At 37.5% G+C, this 20,118-nt stretch overlaps 1 protein-coding gene across 1 annotated transcript in view; it reads right to left on the minus strand.

The window, feature by feature from the left end:
• Nucleotides 1-7,187: 7,187 nt before the first annotated feature.
• PLPP4 (phospholipid phosphatase 4) overlaps nt 7,188-20,118 on the minus strand; it is a 60,424-nt gene continuing 47,493 nt past the window's right edge. Inside the window, exons 6-7 of the mRNA XM_035547847.2 lie at nt 13,880-14,050; nt 7,188-10,260 (exon numbers count right to left, since the gene is read on the minus strand). Coding sequence (XP_035403740.1) covers nt 10,061-10,260; nt 13,880-14,050 — 371 coding nt within the window. The 3' untranslated portion in view covers nt 7,188-10,060. The remainder of the gene's footprint in view (nt 10,261-13,879; nt 14,051-20,118) is intronic.

Here is a 20,118-nt window from a genome sequence, read left to right on the forward strand (position 1 = left end):
TATAATACTATTATTCCTCAACTATATTTGGCTCTCATTGATTTCAGCAGTGATCAAAGGCAATGCTATTTCTTCATGACCAGAAGTGACATTTGTTTAAAAACAAACAAACAAAAAAAACAACCACACACACACTATTTTCCTTAAAGTGCACAGGCAGATGTCTGTTCATCTCAGAGACTGGTTTCATGTGTAGTTGGAGGTTTGAGATCCCCTCTAGAGCAGCCTGAGCATGAAATGGACTGCTGACAGCAGAGAAAGCCCATAGCCACCAAGCGTTCAATGAAGCCTGGCTCCGAGCACATTTCTGAGCCACTTCCAGCTCCTCTGAACAACATCTGAGCTGCTCAGCTGTGTGCCTGGTGCTGCCGAAAGCAGACACAAAACTGCCATTTAACTGAAGTAGCAGGAGCAAGTGCTTTGCAGAAATATCTTTCTTAAATAATTGTCTTCAGGAACTGCTGTTTGATAACAGCAAGCAGCCACTGCAAACAAGAACTACTGAGCACCCATGTAAAAACCCACAACTGAAAACCCAGCTTGGAGCTGGTCTTATTCTGTGCTAGCACGAGCCCACGACAGTTACTGGGAACACTAACCTAAGTGTTTGAAAATGGTCTGAAGCAAACACACAATTTAGCCTGATGATGTGATGTGTTTGATGAAAGCACATCACTGGCCCACCAACTATCAGCTGTGACTCTACACCAAGAGAAGGCCCAGGAGACTCTGTGGATCTTTACTTGCCTGAACATTGTATGATTAGCTTCCCCCTTTGAACCTAACCCTTATTCCTTTAACACATTTGGGGAGAGTAGGTTATACCTCTTGCCCTCATCTGAAACTAAGTGAAAATTCAGTGTGACGGGGAGGTGACAGGAAAGCTTTTAGTGGAGTTCAGCTGAAAACAAGATATATTTTTGTCCCTCTCTCTCCTAGCAAACCCATTGAAATTCAGGTCACAGGATTGGTTTAGATCATTTGCACCTGTTAGTTCTGGTGTTTAAACAAATTCTTCACAACCTTGATGCACATACATGAATGTCAGCAGCTCTACCAGTGAAGATTTCACAGAGGAAAAGCAAGCTTCTAGGCCTTAATGTATGATTTACTTCACAAGGCTCTGAGGGTATTATACTTTACATACAATTCTGAACATTAATGTTAATTACAGTAGTGAGTCTTGCTATTTACTGGATTACCACAACATAATGAAGCAGACTTTCTATGATTTAATTTGTAAATACCTTTGTCATGGACACATTTACTGCATTATAAGTGCTTCTTATTCTCTAGCTATTACCAGTACCATTAAACAGTAACTCCCTAAACCATCATGTCATGACAACAGTTTTTAAGAAAGATGTTGGGTAGCACAAGTTTATTATTAGTGAGGACAATATATTGGGGAAATATATACTTACTTGCTCAAAAGTTCTATATGACTCCTTAAAAGCTGTCATAAACATTAAGAACATACAGATTCAGAAAATTGACTTTTTCAGAACAATCTTTCTGGAAAAAGAAAGCTGGAACACATTAGTAGTCTTAATTTGTTATAAACCATTGCATTTCAAGTTAGAAGCCAACCTTTATTTAACAGCAGATAGGAAAAAGCTTAAGAATACAAATCCTAGTGCTTCACAGTCTATTAAGCATTAGGGAGAAGAAAAAAAAAAAAAGGAGAGAAAAATAAAGCTGAAGCTCACCAAGAGATCAACTCTTTCTACTACCAAAACGCTCCATAAACCAAGAGCTAGCAAGAAACAAGATTAACAGTGCTGCCCCCAGAATTCATAGGAAGAAGTAACTCTACAATCTCACTGCCTTCCTACTTCAGCTTAGCAAATTTCCATCTCAGAGCTAATTTCCATTTACTTTAGGAATTTCCAAACAGAACAAAGGCTAGGTTTCACTCTTCCTGAAAAACATAAATCCACTTACTAGTCATAAGCTCCTATAGCACCTCTTCTTACTTCCTCTCCCCAAACTTGCCAGCTCTCATATCACTGATGCAGTGGGCTGCTTTTGTCTGTGACTGTGCTTGTTCTCAGTTGCCCTGAGCTGAATACTCAGAGCAGCTGTGTTAATCTGGAGCTTAGCACAGGAGTTTCCCTTTAGATTAAAAGAGGGAACTCTCCCTGATGCTAAAATTAAACTGGACAAAAATTAAAATGGAACCATTTCCCATGTGAACAAGTCACAAAAACAAAACAGTTGCACTGAAATTTGGGGGGAGGTTTCTCAGCCCAGTAGAGAATTTATGGTCATATTAGGAAGGTACAAATCACCTGTTTGAGGCTAAATCCCTTACAGTGGGTATTTGCCTGGCACCAGTGAGCTGGAAGTCTAAAAAGAGCAAGGGTGGAAATCATCTCCATGTGCTGGCAGAGGGCTTTGTACACTGAAGTGTATGTAGGTAGCGCAGATTGTTTCCCTTAAAATATTGTTAAAACTCTCAGTTTTATTAATTTATGGAGTTAAAACTATTTTCTAAACCATTACATCCTTGTGAAATGGAATTGCTCTTTTCCAAACAAACCATCATGGAAATATGATGTCTAGCCCTTTGTTTCATGCAATTATCTGTTTAAAGAGGCCAGCTCCAGTCTTTTTCACGTTCACTGATTCAGAGGATGTTTTAGGCTGCTTTTTCTTTGTTGAACAATGCCGCAGATATGAATTCCAGCATATTCGCTCAACTGACAGACTTACACCTCTTAGATTGAAGAATGACACTGTGACATTGCCCGGGTGTTTTTTTTTTTTCCCTTCCTTCTTTTTTGCAGTGTTATTTTGACTTCAAGAGGAAGTAGAATCTGAATCTTTTATCCTGGCTTCAATTGGTTGGACTGGAAACAAAGATGAAATGCAGTTGTGTATACACAAATGCTCTGTAATGCTGATAAGAAATGATGTGCACAGAATTCAGGCTAATATAATAGCATTGTATATTCAGTCTGTCCGGTAACAGAGATAGTTATAACAATAAATAATTTGTACACATCACCCTAATAAAGTAGGGGTCCTTTTTTCCAAGTGACCCTTATGCAAAGGAAAAGTGACCCTTATGAATACAGAGTTCAAGGAGAATTGTGACAATAACATGACTCCAGCAAGGGAGAGCGGGCAAAGCTGTTTGGACTAATAAACCAAACGTTCCCTTGTTGAGATCTCTTCCAGGAATTAAGTAATGGGCTCATATCTTAATTAGCATCTCTTCACTCTTAACCCTCCAAATGGTGTCAGAAAGTCACTCTGAGATAGAAATGCTAACAGGAATAGTGGCAAAGCTGGCCTCAGCTATGGTTCTCAAATGGTTCCCATGGCAGCAGATAACTTCTTTATTTCACAGTTTGTTTCCATTCTGCTGCAGTGACCACAAGCTAAAAAGCTGAAGGATAGAAATAGACTTTTGACTGCAATAACATCACAGTGGTGGGAACATGGAACAAGTGGAATTGGAACAAATTATTTTACAGAGCTTTTGTACTTCACTGAACAATGCTAACAACGTAATTTCATTAGGCAGTGGTCTGAAGAAGAGCAGTCTTACTAGGCAAGCTGTGTCTCTTCTTCAAGTAGTCACATCAGGATTTTTGCTGCCTTAAGTGGATGATAAACTGGTACCTGTGCTAGACGGAGGATATTTGATGACAGACTAGAAGCTTTTAGTATCTAGATAGGTTCTTGAAGTGGAACATTAACCTGCTGTGAGTATAGCTGGGTTGGTAGACTACCTTCTGAGGGCATCGTGGGAGAAGTGAGAATTCTTCTGAATTGATGTCCCTGAATTGCACTCCTAAAAGTGCACTCATCAGTCACTCATAGCATCTAGCATATCGAATGTGCATTTGCTCAGCCGATAACATTGTAAAGGTGAAGAACAATAATCTGCTTCTGCTCCAGCTGTGGGTTTGTGCATTTGGAAAAGTGAAAGTGCACTGGGAACACTTCTCATTACTTATTGCACTTGCTGATTGCAAGACTAAGAACTGTAAAAGCCACTTCTTAAAAGTGTCTTGCACCTTAAGAGTGAGAGGTTTTGAGTATCAGGCAGTGGTAACCCAAAGTCTCCCGCTGCAGCTTGTTTTGAGTCTATCAGGCACTTCTATAATGATATCTAGGCCCTTACAAGTTGCTTCTGTGTAAATGTTATTTAGAATACATAAACACATTAATTATATTTGAAAGCTTATAAAAAGTATTGCTTCTGTTAACCCCAAATACAAAAGCTGCCTCCCTTGAACAAGTGTCTATGTAAGGGATTAAGGATGGTAGGGGGGGATGCTATTATAAATATATATTTAATTCTTACTATCCCAAACTATTTTGTTTCAGTGTGTTCCCATTATTAATTCATGTCTAGCCATTTCCTCACATGGGCTTGCTTAGGGCGGCCACAGCAGGGGCTGGGGAGGAAGAGGGACTTTGTTCTGCTCACAGAGCATCTCTGGAATGGGTTTCATGCAACCTGGGCAAATGTTTCCACTCTGCATGCCTGGTGCACTGCACTGGTTAACCCAGAGGGGCAGGGCAGGGTGCACTCTCTCACGTTGCAATGCTTGTGGTCCTGTGAGCTATTTCACTGCCTTCAATCTCCGTGTGCAGATCCCTTAGTGTCAGCCTATTTATTTAATTTAAATCAAAGAGTCAAAGTCAACCCAAACAGCTGATCCCAAGCAACAGCCCACTGCTTTCTCTGAGTGTGGAAGTAACAGAGTTGCAAATTTTAGGCCAAACCATTCCAGTCTATAAATTAAATCAGGGCCCCGAAGGGGGGTCCTGTTCTGTTTAGTAAGCTGACTAAAGCTTTAACAACAGAAAAAGGCAGTTTCCAAACAGGAACAGAACAGACAGAAACAACATCAGAAAAGACCACATTCAGATCCTCTAACATATAAAGAATAGAAGAGAGTAGCAGTGGGAGACAGACAGGATCCAAGAGAAGTTATTTGTAGATGTCAGCAAACATTTCTCTTTCCATTCCCTTCACTAACAAAGCGACTGCTCTGGAGACAAAGAGAACAAGAAGGGATCTAAAGGAGCTCACGGGGCTTAGGGTTGTTAAAAAGCAGAGTTATGCCTATGAACAGGAGGCCAAAATAAAAGCCAAACATATATAAGTGTTAGAATAAAAACAGAGATTCCTTGTGCTCAGCCCCATCTATTCCTGGAAATAAACTTGTTTCAGACGATGTGAATTGAATCTTCATTATCAAGAGTTAAATTCTAGTAGGTCTCTAGCATAATGGATGACAGCTGTAAAGCTGCCAGTGAAATTGAGGGCTTTTTTTGCTCTGCTGACAGAAACTCAGTCCACAGATTTAAGGTTTACATAGCTGGCTGAATCGCATTTGATGCTTGACGTTCTGCAATACATGTGAATGGGTCCTATGCATTGCTGTGTTGTTTTTATTGAGTCAAAGCACTGAGCGAGGATTTTCTATTTCATGCCCCAATCATACCTTGCTACACAGATCGCATGATGCATGCTACCCACCGATGCCCTTTGGTTTTCCTTTTGGAAAGTTTTTGAAGCTAGCAGCAAAATAATAATTAACAGATCTTTACTTCTGTAATTTCTGTGTACATCTATTGCAGCTCTGGTGCCTTTCATATGGTTATCTGGGTTTAATCAAGATCCAAATCTGTCCTGAATGGTCTGAAAGGCAATTTCTTGGCTATCTCTGCAAGTTTCATCAAAAGTCCTGTAGCAGTCAGCCAATAGCAGGATGTGCCAGGCATATGGAAAAGGTGTGCTAAGCAACTGTAGATTTTTGACTTCATCTGAAACTACATTACAGTGGTAGGACACCACAATTTTATTTCATGTGAGGGTCTCATCATTGGCAACAATACAGACACAATAATGTAGGCACACAAATTTTGCCTTGTTTAGACCCCCAACAGGATGCCTACTGCAATGTAGCATGTATGCCTGGAAGGGAACTACAGGCCCTCCCTTTCACATTTCAGTTGATGAGTTTCCTTGAAGCAAGATCCAGCCTACACTGAGTGAAGTCCACAATCTCAAATTCTGCATTGATAAGAGTGGTATTATCAAGTAATCCCATGCAATATAGCAGTGTTTGCCCTGGTGTCAAGAAGAACAGAATTTCCTTTAATTTCTGCTTGTGTTAATACAAGCACAGAGTAACTCTTTGATAGAGGTCCCGTACTGTACTTGTCCCCTCAGGCACAGCACTACTGTGAAGCAGTAACACTGGTGGGGTAGGCAATACAAAAATGATAATCACTGTTGCCTAATGCTTGCAGCTATTTCCACATTCTGAACATCAAAAGCGACAGAAACAAGTGTCTGACCTTTTCACTCCCATTACCCTGATGTTGCTGCATTCAAGACTTTTCCCCTTGGGTCAGGTCAGAGCAATCCAACAGTTTTCTAACTCAGAAGAGATGTATGTTATCACAAGAAAATAAAATTGCGGTCAAATTGTGTCAATATTTCACTAATTACAGTCCTAAAAATGTAGGAGTTTGAGCAGGAACTGTGTAAAGGCTTTTCTCCACTTACTGGATGTGATGTGATTGGTGATACACAACAGTTCCACTGAAATCAACGGAATTTTACTACCATATACCAGAAATAAAAATATTTTAATTTTTTTTTTTATATCCATCACAAATTATTTTTTAACCATGGAAGAAAAATGAGGTTTTCTTTCCATATTAAATACAAAGAACATACTGTATTCATGAGGATGGAAGCAAGGGTGAAATCAGGCTAAATTGCATAAAGAAAATCTGATAACAAAACAGCAGAAATGCTCCAACACTAGTCCTAACACTTTGCCTGAGATATGCATTCACTACAGGGACATTTTGCTGACTGGTTTGCAATCTCGTGTTTCTCTTGGTTTCAGGATATTTCTGTTGCGTTCTATTAGGTCTTGTTAGCCTTTTTTTAGTCTAATCACATTTCATTAAATATGGCATTCTGAGTATCTTTTGAGATACAGAACTTGACAGATAAAAGGAATCTGTTGCAGTTTAGCTGATTGAATATTTCAAAATTTCAGGCTCACAGATTTACACTGCATTTTCCTGGATGAAAGTTGGCTAGCATATTTTGGTTAAATGAGGAAGGCTGTTACCTTTTACTAGTAACAGTAATCACTTTTGGAACTGCTGTTTTTCATAAATAATTCAGTTACATTAGGGTGTGGTTTTTGCAATACCTTCTGTGGTTTATTAATTAAACTAACGATAAAAAATGATAACGCACAGATGTACAAACCCACATTCATGTGTTGTTTTATTGGTGCATTACAACATTACATTTCCTTCACATTGAGAAAGCATGAGATTAAAATACATTGATCCACAAAAATGCCTTCCCTACACTGACTTTGCACTGGTAATTACAGCATCTACAGATCCCTCCATAAGTTTTACTTAATTATGTCTTTGATATTTTTAATTACATTTTAATCAAAGCTTTTACATTGCCTGTTTTATGACTTTTAATTTAATTATTCCCATTAAAAATGTTATTCTTTACCGCTTTGCAAAGTTCTCCAATTACTCTTGTAACGTAAGTATTTATGTGGCATTACATTTCATATTCCAATCTTTTAACAGCCCCTGTTCATTTAAGGGCTGTATAACCATTCCCCATCCCAAAGTAAATCACTTATTTGTATCAAAAGCCATTAAAATACTGGGAATGTGAACAGCACAGTTAGGAGGCCCCACTCACTTTTGAGAATAAGCCAGATCTATATAAAAACATGCAAAGTACACTATGCATTGGTATTAAACTTCTAATTTTGATTTTTTTTTTTTTAAAACATTTGCATATAACCTGGAAGACTAGGGTTCCTGCTGAAAGAAAAAGCTAATGGCAAAGCCCTATACAATGTAAAGACAACACCCTTACTCTAGGGCTTTCTTTAAACCCTCCCATATGAAGTAATAGAAAATGGTATCTCTGTTGCAGAATTCCATAGGATGGTTTAAAAACTTCATAGAAAGATAAACCTCCACTAAACTGTATTCTATAATAAGACCTCAATTACACTAGAGAAGTGTTCTTTCAAATCCAATGCAAATGCTATGCCAGCACAATTTTCTTTCACATATGCTAGGATCCTGACCTAGCACATGTACACCAGCAAGAGAGTTATGTTTGGCTGTCTCTATTCTAGAGCTCAGAGTACTGTAGCTGTCAGTAAAAAATCCTGCCTGTAACTGACACAGTCAAACTGGCATCAGTTTTACAAGTAGATCAAGCCTAATTTCTACTGAACCCTACTGGGTTCATGCCTATTACAATCTGTTCCTTAACGTCATTTCCTATTTACAGCTATTTTCAAATATCATATGTCTATACATAGTATGGTTGCATTCTCTTGTACACAATTATTACAGTTTTTTAAAAGGGACTCTAATTTATGTGTTTTCTATAAAAATTCAAGTGTTGCCAATCAGGAAAAAGCTCTTCTCAAAAAAATCTACAAAGCTTACCTTCGACAAAAGTAAATGACAAGCGTCACATAAAGACATTGAGCTGTTTGAATCACAAAATGCCTACAAGGCCAATACATATTCCAACAGGAACACATAAATTATAATTATGGCAGCAGTCTTATCCAGTCTACAGCACCATAAAAATAGTTGTTGGTCAACACTATCTTGCTTTAACCAGCAGCCCCTGCTAAGAAATGTTCAACTGCCAAGACGCAGTCTAGAACATCTACCTGTATTTTCACAGGATACCTAAGAAAAGAGATTCTGGAATCTGACATTCTGCCATCCAAAGTTACATCATTTCACAGGAATGTGATGTATACTGCATAGTGCATATGTAACAGAACTGGATCCTAACAATAATAAATTAACTAAAGTTGTTTGGTCATACACTTAGTAATCTCTGTACCAACACCGTTTTGATTGAGGTGAGTTTCAATTCAGGTACCAAGCCAACCTTTTCAAACACCATGCACAAGAAAGAACATGAGGAGCTGAGAATGTGGAATGGTTTGAGTGGAACATCATTTCCAGCATTCCTCTGGATATACTACAGAGCTGGAAACCCCCACAAGCATTCATGGTTGTGCACCAAAGCCACAAATGAAAATCTTTGCATTTCTTCAGATCACCAATGCTACAGTGAATCACCACACAAGAATGAGCATGGTACACTGAGATTCACAAAAAAAAAAAGTTTCTTTATCCTCAAACTTTTAGGATTTTTAATGATTTGTTTTAAATACTTCAGCTTGTTGATTGTGTTCTTTACTTTCATTTTGTTTTGATGGTATTTACTGCAAAAGCTCTCAAAAAATGTCTAATGTTTCTGATCCATCCTACAAACATCCATGTTATCACAAGCTGATAATTTTAAGAGTGTGGAATTTCTTGAATGTCAGCATTATTCTGAAGAACTACTAATGTGACAATGCTTGGCTCTTGTAATCACTTGCACCTTTTGGCTTCTTGATCATTAGTAGCTCAGAATGACCTTGCCAAAACTTAATACAAAGTTCTTCCAGCATGTGGAGTTTATTATGTTAGAAGGCAACAAGATAAACAGAAGGACGATGCCCTAACTTATTAAATTACACAAATAAATGTCTGGCTACAACAGACGCTGAACATCTGATGAAAAGTGCTGTGTGTACTCACCACCCAAAGTCAATGAGTGCTGAAGACGACCACAACTTTCTAAGAGATACTCAGTACTTTAAAAAATCTGTTTCCAGATCTACTATATCCTCAACCACATCTTAAAATTATTCTCCTGACCAGTCTCCACATGGATTTGTTTTTAACGTTCTTTTCCCTTCCCCCAAATAATCTACCTGTTTGCAGTAGACTGAAAACAGACAATTCAGCAGTCAATACGAACTGAAAATTTAAATTTAAGTGTATAATGATACTATGGCATTAAAAAAAAAAGTTACATTTTTCTTTATAAAAAGGAAAGAAATAAAAGAAAAAGCACAGATCATGTGTATAGTAAGAAACACCGTGTTAAGAGACCAGCTTGGAGAAAATGTGAGAAGGCTAAAAGTTCATTCTGCATTTCTCAAAGTCATACTGGACCTTCGGTTATTCCCTCTAGAGGCAGGCCAGTAGCATTGTCTGCTGTAGGTCTCTCTTCTTTCTTCATAGAGTTCTGGTCTAGCAGGCTGACATAAGATTTATGACAAGCTGTATTACCCAAAGGAGGGTAGTGTTGTCTGTAGCAAATATAAGCAAAAATGAGGCCAATGATCCCTCCAACGAAAGCATCTAGACAAGGAAAGCAACAAAACCAGAAGCATGTTACCACAGAAAGGACAGCCAGTACTGAAAACTGTAAATACAAATCTAAAACATTAGATTGACCTGGAAGTGTTTAACCCAGAATCTGTGAACAATGTATTTTCATTAACAATTTGGAGCCAAACACCACAAACACTTAGAACACAGAAAAAATCTACAATTTTTTTCTTGCTATATTATACTGCTTGTATTATCCACACCTAAAGCATACAAACACTTCTTATACTAGTTGCTAAGCGGTTGCAGCAACATTTTTTTTGTTTTGTTAGCATTTCTAAATGGAAATGGGATAAAATATTTGTTGTACAGCCAGTCTTTAAGGTGTGCCGTAAGGGTTTGTTTGGTATTAATGATGCTGTGGTCTTTTTCAAATCCTAAATATAAGCAGGTACAATTCAAGGTAACAGATAAGACTTTTTAAAATCTAGACTATTCAGTTCAGGAAGTATTTGTATTTATGGACATGTAATTGTATATATAGCAATAAATCTATAAATAAATAGCTGAATAAATATCTGAAATAAATCTAAATAAATATCTGAATTAAACTTAAAGAGACTTATTTTTAAAGGTGATTTGCTGTTTTTTATTTACTTATTTGTTTATTGCCTTTTTCCAATCTGGCAATGCAAAACAAAGCACTAGATATGGGATACCTAATTTTTCTGAACTCACAAGTAAAGTACAAAATATTCACGTGGCTTAGAGCCTTATCTCTTCATAAACACTAGAAAGCTGGCAGAAAAGAAAAAAATAATTGTAAAGAACAATGTTCAATGTTCACAGACAAACTACTGTTTGCTTTAGCAGCTCTTCCTGGCTTCTTCCTTTATTCCTTCATTGCTGAGGACAGAACAGTTTTGGATACCAGATCTTAAATGAAATTCAGATGAAATGGAAAGAATGCAGAGAAGACAAGCAACTATATATAAAATTGAGAACATAACTAATAAGAAAACGTCTAAGGAATACAAAGAACTTGAGGTGAGCGCATGAGTATATGGCATTCCAGTGTGGAATACAGCAGGAGGAAGAGAATGGTGCTCGATTATTCAGTGTTCCCTTTGGGAAGTACATGCAAAAACCAGCTTTGTTGGCAGTGAAAACAATTTAGGTTTAGATATTAATAAAAAAATTTCTACTGGTGAAGGTAGTGAAATATTTATTCGGGTTTCATGGGGAGACTGTGGAATCTCTTTCACTGTTTGTTCTTTTTTTTTTTTTTTTTTTTTTTATGACCAGAGAAGAAAAAGATCTGTCAGTAATAAACCACATGTACTGGACTTTGATAAGTATTGTAGGCAAACAGACAGGTCACCTCAACCTTACCTATATTTTTATAAATATTTGTTTTCTTTCATGAATACTTTGTAAGTTGTATTGATAGAACTTGATTGATATGCAAAACCATAAAAGTCCTCCAGGATGAAAAAAGAAATGTTATATATGTGTAAATTCTCAATGCTAATCCCTCATGTTCCAGTGCCTCTAGTCTGTTCACTCTTTTCTCTAACTAGAACTGCACTGTCTTTGTGTTTGTTAGCATAAACCAAGTACTTTATCTGCTACACAACTGTGAGATTCATTGCTGATGCAAAGATTACATATCGAAAGAATTATTGTGATCATCTAACACGATTTCTTGGGAAATATAAACTGTAGAACATCCCTGAAGTGACTCCTTATTGCATTAAAGATATTAAAAAAAAAAAAACAAAACACTATTGTTCTTATCAACTTGTACAAAATTTAGTTAAGACATATTCTATAAACCTGTGTTGGTTGAAATTCTCTGATTACCCTCCTTTAACTGTGGTTAATTGAATCCTGTTTCATCTGCTTTTTTATTTTGCCTTAGAATGGAGTTAAGCCTATGACTACTGTTCTTAATTATGATGAAACATCAGCTTTCTACCAGTCCTCTGTAATTTCCCCAGTATTTCCAGACTTGCTGAAAACTTGCCTGGATAATTTCTTTCAAAACACTTTAAAGCAAATTGTGCAATTCTGGGCCTCATTCTGGCCACCACAGTAATACAAATTCACCACATGACTTATGCCAAAGAGTTCTACATTACTAACCCTTACTGGGGGTAACACTGAGTACACAGGGTGCTATTTTGACCCCTGTTTTTGAAGACAATGATTCTGTGTTTTATTTGAGTTCATGATAGCCACAGCTTTCTTTACATTTTTTTTCCTTTGCCCTTAAAGGAAAAAAGAATATTCTTTCAGCCTTGGTATTTATCTTTACTTTTTTTTTTTTCATACAAGAATTTCACTTATTTCATGAGCGCACTAATATTCTCAGAGCTATATACTTATATAGCGATCTAGGGACTTAAAAGCAGTCAATACATTCAGGATTCATAATGAAATATCCTAATGTTCACCAGTATCAACACTAAGCTCCTGATTACTACATTTTCTAGGCAAACTGAAGGGACCTCATAAAATACCCATAACGTTAATGTTCTCAGCCCACTATATGGCTTTTTAATGTAAAAATTACTCTACTCCACCTTTCACCTACAGTATGCTGTCCTGGACATTATATTGATGGTCCTTGTTCATTCCCCACAGCATAGTTAAGACTCTATTATAAAGCCACCATAAATAATTTAACACAATTGGCTGACTCTGCTGAACATAAAAGACAAGGCCTGAACTTCAGCACTGCACATTACAGAGGGAACGAGTCTCTCCCTTGAGATTGCAGTTCTCTCAGCTAACGGCATGGATCACCTGCAATATAACGTCTGCCAGCACAGTTCTAGCTTGGGAAGAGTTATCTGAGTCTTCAGCCCCAACCCTTTAAACTTCAGAAATAAAAATATGAGCAGCTGTAAATGGACACAGTCGAAACCCCTTGGGATTATGTAGTTTCCTTCCATCATATTTAAAATACACCACAATAATCTTCCTCGGAGCACATGTTTCAGTAAATAAATGATTCTTACTCTTGGCAAGATATAGAACACACTGTAAACACATCCAAAACTCAAGTAAAGCTGTGCCCTGCCACTCATGTTAATTCGCACTTCTCTTGCTCTCTCTAACAGACTCAAGCCAGCCAGGTCTCCCCCAGAGCAGCAGATCCATAACTCTGCCGCCAGGCGAGGCGAGTGCCTCCTGTTCAGCAGCTTTGTGCTGAAGGCTCTCAGTGACCCTGTGTGTGCTGAGCCCTGCAGCAAGGCAAGGCCTCTGCAGGAAGGCAGGAGACTCCTTGAAAAAGATGTCAAGGCTAGTGGATGGTGATTAAGCTGCTATGGGAGAACAACATGCTGCATGAATACACACACACACAAAAAAAAAAAAAGAGTGAGAAAAAACATGTAACAGGATGAGTCTTGCTCTGGTATGGAGCCAGCTGTATGAGATAAGAGTGGGACAGAGGTACACTGTACTAAACTGAAACTATGTAGAGGAACCAAAAGATGGAAAGCCAGGAGCATCGGTGCCAGGGAAGTCTGCTATAGCATTCCATCACATTGTAACTTGTGATTTCAGTGAAAAAAAAGAAAAAGAAAAAAAATACAAAGCTAATTAAAAAATATATATAGAAAAAGGTATCTCCATGGCTCACCTTGCCAATGGTGTTTGTAATCACACATACGTGACAGAGCAATCATCATGGCACAGTAGAGAGGCAGAATAGCTGCACAAAGCCGCCAGCTCTTCCCCCGGCCATTTTCCGTGAAGCAATGCAACTTTCCAGCTAGGTAGAAGGTGGTAAAGCCAAGGCCTGAAAATGCAACTGAAAGAAAAACACATAATTATAGTATTTTGTCATTAATGTTTTGTACCGTACTATCCCTTAAGATCTGACAGCAGAGTCCTTCTACTGCGGAGAAGTCTTGGTCTTTACAGGGTGATGTTAGGAGCCAAGCTGAGAAGTTGAGAAGGCCTATCTGCAAAAACTTTTTAAGTTTCATAACTTGCATGGTGATCCCATGTGACTGTATAAATGATGCTGGTGTAACTTACTATTTTAAAATAATATATCACATGTCCTAGGCAGAGGTATTTTTGCTTCTTTTTTTTTTTTAAAATAAAAAATCATTGTACAAACCTTTATTTAAAATAAATAAATAAATAACACCACTACTTTGAGAGCTGAATGGGAAAAGATCTCCTGCTGTGATGTGCAGATCCATGATGTGCATACGTTCTCCACAGCAGCGGCATTATCTCTGTAGCAATGCAAGCAATCAGGCAAGTAAACATTGCAAAGTAAATCCATTTCCTTCTCATATGTACTCAACTTTCACACAACCTGATTTGTCTACAATAGTACCTATAGATGTTCACCTTTCCAATAGCAATTGATTTTTTTTTTTCCTTTAGCAATTCACATTTTTCTCCCGGGAGAGAAATTGGCTGTGGAAAGAATCACTGATTTTCTTTGCGCATTAAATTAAACATTTAGACGCATTTTTAGCTTGAGTCACAAAAGCCTTTTCAAGCTTAACCTTCAGCACGTCTTTCCTGATTTGAGACCTATTCTAAAAAGCTCAGGTTCAAAGCAGAAAAGGATTCAGTCAGTTTGTATTGCAATTGTGTTACATTTAAATGATATTTTAGGTTCCATTAACCTGTTTCTACAGAACATGTTGAACTGGCAGCAATTACAGAACTCAGATACCAAGTTTCTGTACTGAACTTTTTTCCCCTTGCAGCTGTTCACCTTCCAGACAAGATGCTGGGTGGCCTTTTTTTTTTTTTCTTTCTTTAAATATGTGGCATTTTTGTTTGTTTGTTTTTAGACCCTTTAATATGTTATATTACTGAAGGCAAATTAGTACAGCTGCTGAACAGGTAGCTCTGGGACACACAGCAAACATCCACAAAGATCACACTCTCTTCTGCTGCTGACTGCAGAATCAAAATAGAACGTAGCCATTTAAAGTACAAATAGCAGAATTATAAATATATATCCAGGCACTTGAAATCCTTTTTCTGACTAACCTTTATACTTTTTACCTTTGCAATATCTAGGAACCTCTGTGAGAGGTAATAGGTCACTTTCATAGTACAAAATTCTGTGTTTCTGCTACCAGTGAACGTAACAGTAAAATTGCTCTCAGGGCTGGGTCAGACGTGCATCTTTTTTCTAATCTGCTTCTAAGGCTTTTCAAATGGCCTTGTCCTCGTGTTCACAAATGCTAAATGTAATAAAGTAATTACCCTGCATTTTGCTGATGAATCTATGAGATGTACTATCTTAGCTGGCAGCACAGAGTGGTTTCATAAGTTTATACTATACAGCTGTTTGAATGCAATTACTGAAGATTTGCATTTCATTTTCAAACACACAAATAAATCACTTCTCTGGACTGGATATGGTGGAGCAAGACAGAATGCTACTTAGTCATCAAACCAATACACCAAATATTTTGTTTCCTAGCTGCTTTTTCAACCAGGCTAGATTTAGATTAGTTATAAAGAAGTTCTTCACACTGAGGGTGGTGAAGCACTGGAACCGGTTGCCCAGAGAAGCTGTGGCTGCCCTATCCCTGGAAGTGCTCAAGGTCAGGCTGGATGGGGCTTTGGGCAACCTGGTCGGGAGGGAGGTGTCCCTGCCACGGCAGAAGAGGTGGAAGGAGATGGTCTTTAAAGTTTCTTCCAACCCAAACAGAATTGTGATTCCATTCTTTGATTCTATTTCCAGGCAAGAACATAAAAGGTTTTGTGGTTTAAAAATCAGGCAACCTACAACACTTCATAAAGTAGAGGGCTTAAAGAAGCAGCTAAATGTAGTATTGACTTTTCTAAATCTAATATTTAAGTTGTTGAGTGTTATCTTTTAATACTAAGAAACCTTCATGGTGTGGGTATATATTGCCCCATCCATAGTGTAGGTGTCCACTACACACATAAATGTATTCAGAATTACTGGAATTTAACAGGCAATTCCAATGCAGAAAAGAAAGGAAAAAGAAAAGAAAAGAAAACAAAACAAAAACAAACAGAACAAAAACAAACAAGCAAACAACAAACAGAATCTGTGTTTCAGTGTGGACAATGTCTCTTATCAGAACAAAACCTTATAAGAAAGATTTATGAGCTTCGCAGAGGATCAGAGCACAAGGAGAAAAACAGCACCTGAAATACACTTGTACATTAATGTCTCTGATATACAGAAAACCAGGCTTCATCATGACTGAATCAATATTTGCATATTATGGGGAATGGAGAGAAATCTTTTCTTTATGCACCTAGACTCACAAGTCCTTGTCCATTACATTCTTTAATCTAAACCTTACTTTCTAAACTGAGCTTTCATATTCATGATTCAAGCAAGGCAAAGCTGACCTGCAAAAGTAGTAAAATGAGTACTATAATACAGCAGCATCCAGTGAAGTAAAAATGCAGTGCCTTATCTTTCAATGACCTAATTTAGTCCCTAGTTAACAAAAGACGTAAAAGAGAACTTTTTTGTCTTTGAAGATAACTTCATTTGTTTTTGAAGTAGCATTTTAAGCTGAGATCTTTCTTGATATTTAATCGCTTATGAAAGATTCATCACTGTAGGACTGCCAGAAAATTGACTGGAGAGATCAGCACTTTAAGAATTTGTACCAATGTAGCTCTACTAAGGCAAGATTCCTCTTTGGTATGAGACAAACTATTTTTTTAAAACACAAACATAACTACAATCGCACTGACATGAATTATTCTGAAATTGAACAGGAAAAGTGCACATATCATATAAAATATCTGCCGCAGATGGAATTGCTGACAGGAAACCATTTTCTCCACAATAATCTACATTACAAGCATGCAGTTTGCTGCAATGAATATTTTCAGGAGGTGAAACAGCATACAGGAATACTCTTCGCCAAGTAGCTTTGCACATCTTAATATTTTCATGATTTCAGGACTTGCTTAAGACTGTGGATGTTATTTATTCATTTACTCACATTTAATTATAAATATCCTATGGATGTTCAACATAATGGCTCTAACACACTAAGAGCAAGACAGTAGAGAAAAGTATAGAGTAAAAGCAATTTACAAATTTACATCTCTGGACAAAGTTCAGGAAGTATTCAACTTCAAAGAATATAAACAAAAGTCAATCTTTCAATTCAGGAACTTTGCCTTCTTTCTGTTCTATCCCATCCAGTCTAAAATACAACCTCCAGAACTGCAGTTGTATTGTCCTGATGGCAGAGGCCTACAATTAAAGGATCCTTTATGTATGGTGGACAGCAGCAGGTTTAGTTAAATGAGCTTTAGAGCAAATCTCATAATATTTAAAATAAATAAATTACCCCTTTTTTTTTTTTTTTTTCCTTTCTTCTTTTTTCAGGATCCACAACATTTCCAGAAAGAGGTGCTCATGAATGAATAGAGAAGGTCAGCAGAATGTATTTGCACTAGGCCCAAAGGCAGATTTTGCCTCAGATGGTTGATATGTTCCTCTAAACTGAAGGTCAGGAAGAAAAGAGACTCACATACGGTCCTACAGGCGAACTTATGTCTGACAAAAGATAGAAATGTAACATGATGGTCTAGCTTGTAGCTATGAAACTAACAATCTGCAGAGTAGCTTTACATTGCAGTATTGTAAGATTGATTTTCCTCACCCTGCAGTGTGCACATCCAGAAGAGCTGCTTGACCCTATAGTTGCAGTGTGTGTGCAGAGCTAGCAGCAGAGAACATGGAACAAACAGCTAAATGCTCTGGGATGTGGCAGCATCCATTACAAAGGTAACTAATTATTCAGAAACAACTCAAATGCTATGCACTTTATGTATGCTGCTTATTTGGTTGATAACTATATTTCAAAGATGTGGTCAGTCAATAACATTAAGAAAAAAAATTCAGTCTTCAAGAATCCCTGGATTGTAGGTGATATTTACACTGAAGAACTGGTCAATCAGTAGAATGTATTTGATTTTTTTTTCCTTCACAGGCTAGACTCCATAGCTCACTGTATCACAGAGAAAATGCAAACACAAGTATACACACATCACATGTCCTACTATATTAGATGTGTCTTTTCAAATTGCCTAATGTTGTAATAGAAGTTATCCTTCTGCATAGAACAGATTCCAAAGAATCAGCAATGTTCCTCATCTACGCAAATACTCTTACTAAGTTGGTTTCTTCCTAAATCACAAGAAATCAATACTTCGTTTATACAAATAAAGCACGGACCTACATAAAATAACAGCCGAACACTCTTTGGGGACATCGAGACAAATGAAAATGAGAAAATCAGTCTGATTAAGTTTAAAACACTGTTAAGGCAGATGTAATAAAAATTCCAGATAGAAATATCTAATTAATTTTCAGTGTTCAAAGAGGAGGAAGGAATGATTCAAAAATGAGCCATTTTACTCAATCAGTGTAGCTAACAGAAATCAAAGTCCTGATGTTACAAGTTGTTGTACACAGGAAAACCTCTCCTCTGAGACAAGCCACATGATCTCCCAGGGCTTGATAAAACACTGTACATTTTGTGAACATACTGAGAGGCAGAATATGGAATATCTGCACTGTATCTGCTCTGAAAGGCCTCAGCTGAGATAAGATTACCATCATGCTAAGTTCTCTGCAAGCACACAGAGAGGACACGGTCCCACAAAACTTTGCAACTAAGGATACAAATGCAAAGAGGCAAGGTGGGAGTGCAGGAGGTGGAAGGGATTTGATCAGTCAAGGACAAAACTTGGCAATAACGCATGCAGACACTTCACAAAGCAAAACAAAAACCAAAACCTGGCATGCCTTCTGCCAAGGAGCTCATGTTCTAAGCCTTCATTGTGCAACTGAATCAAAGCATGCAGAACTTTGCCACTATGCAAAGCTTTGTAGTGGGTGATGGCAGTCTCCAAAGCAATTGAACAGGTTTTTAGATACAACTGGTTGGCTGTAGCCTTCTGTATGGAGACAACACAGTGTTGCTTTGACCTTTATGTCCTAATGGTTTAGGAAGTACCAACTTAAAGAGTGCCTTTCACTCATTTTGTGTAGGTGAACTGTCTGGAACTGCAACTGGAAGGCACCTTTTTAAACTGCACCGTAATGGCACTTGAAACAACTTCTCAGCATTATCTTTACCAGAATATATAAAACCTTGTTAGAATCAGCCTTTCAGACTGTTTCTTTTCTTTTAGAAAAAAATAGTTCAGAGAAGAAATAAAGAGAATTATAGCATCTAGGGACACAGCAGACCCCATTCCAACATCTTATTCTCTCCAGAGGGTGGATCTAGCTGGGTTTTAAAAGCCATCTGTATGGGCCAAACCAATTACGGAGTTAAAATGCATAAAGTGAGAAACGGTGAACAAGAATCTGATCTAAAGCCCACTAAATAAATTATTCATTAAAAATGTAATTGCCTTTGTGGGTGTTTTCTGGAAGTTAAAGTACCTCAGGAGGATCTTCACCTTCTCAGGTTTTAATGGATGCTCTGCTAAACATACAATTCATGTCTTCCTTACACTAAGCAGTTTCTGAACTGCAAAAAAATATATAAAAATCTTCAACTCATTTAAGTGGCAACAAATTATGAAACTGTAAAGGAACCATTACAAATGGCCTATGTAACAATCAGAGAAAATGATCCATCTCTGTGTGTGTAATGCCTTATACTTGCGATGATTACTGTATATTTTTCAAATGCAAACACATGCTATTCATCACTGGAATTGCACAGCAGCCTACTGCAATTTTAGCTGGGGCAACTGGTGAATGTTTTCAGTTTCACACTGTTCAAAGACTGAAATATTTATCTTTCCTGAAGGAAAATGTATGATACCAAATGGCTGCATAAATTTTAATGCTGAAATTCAATTCAAAGAGGATTTTAT

Source organism: Cygnus atratus, chromosome 7 (genome assembly GCF_013377495.2).
Source record: "Cygnus atratus isolate AKBS03 ecotype Queensland, Australia chromosome 7, CAtr_DNAZoo_HiC_assembly, whole genome shotgun sequence".
In the NCBI taxonomy this organism is placed as follows: Eukaryota; Metazoa; Chordata; class Aves; order Anseriformes; family Anatidae; genus Cygnus; species Cygnus atratus.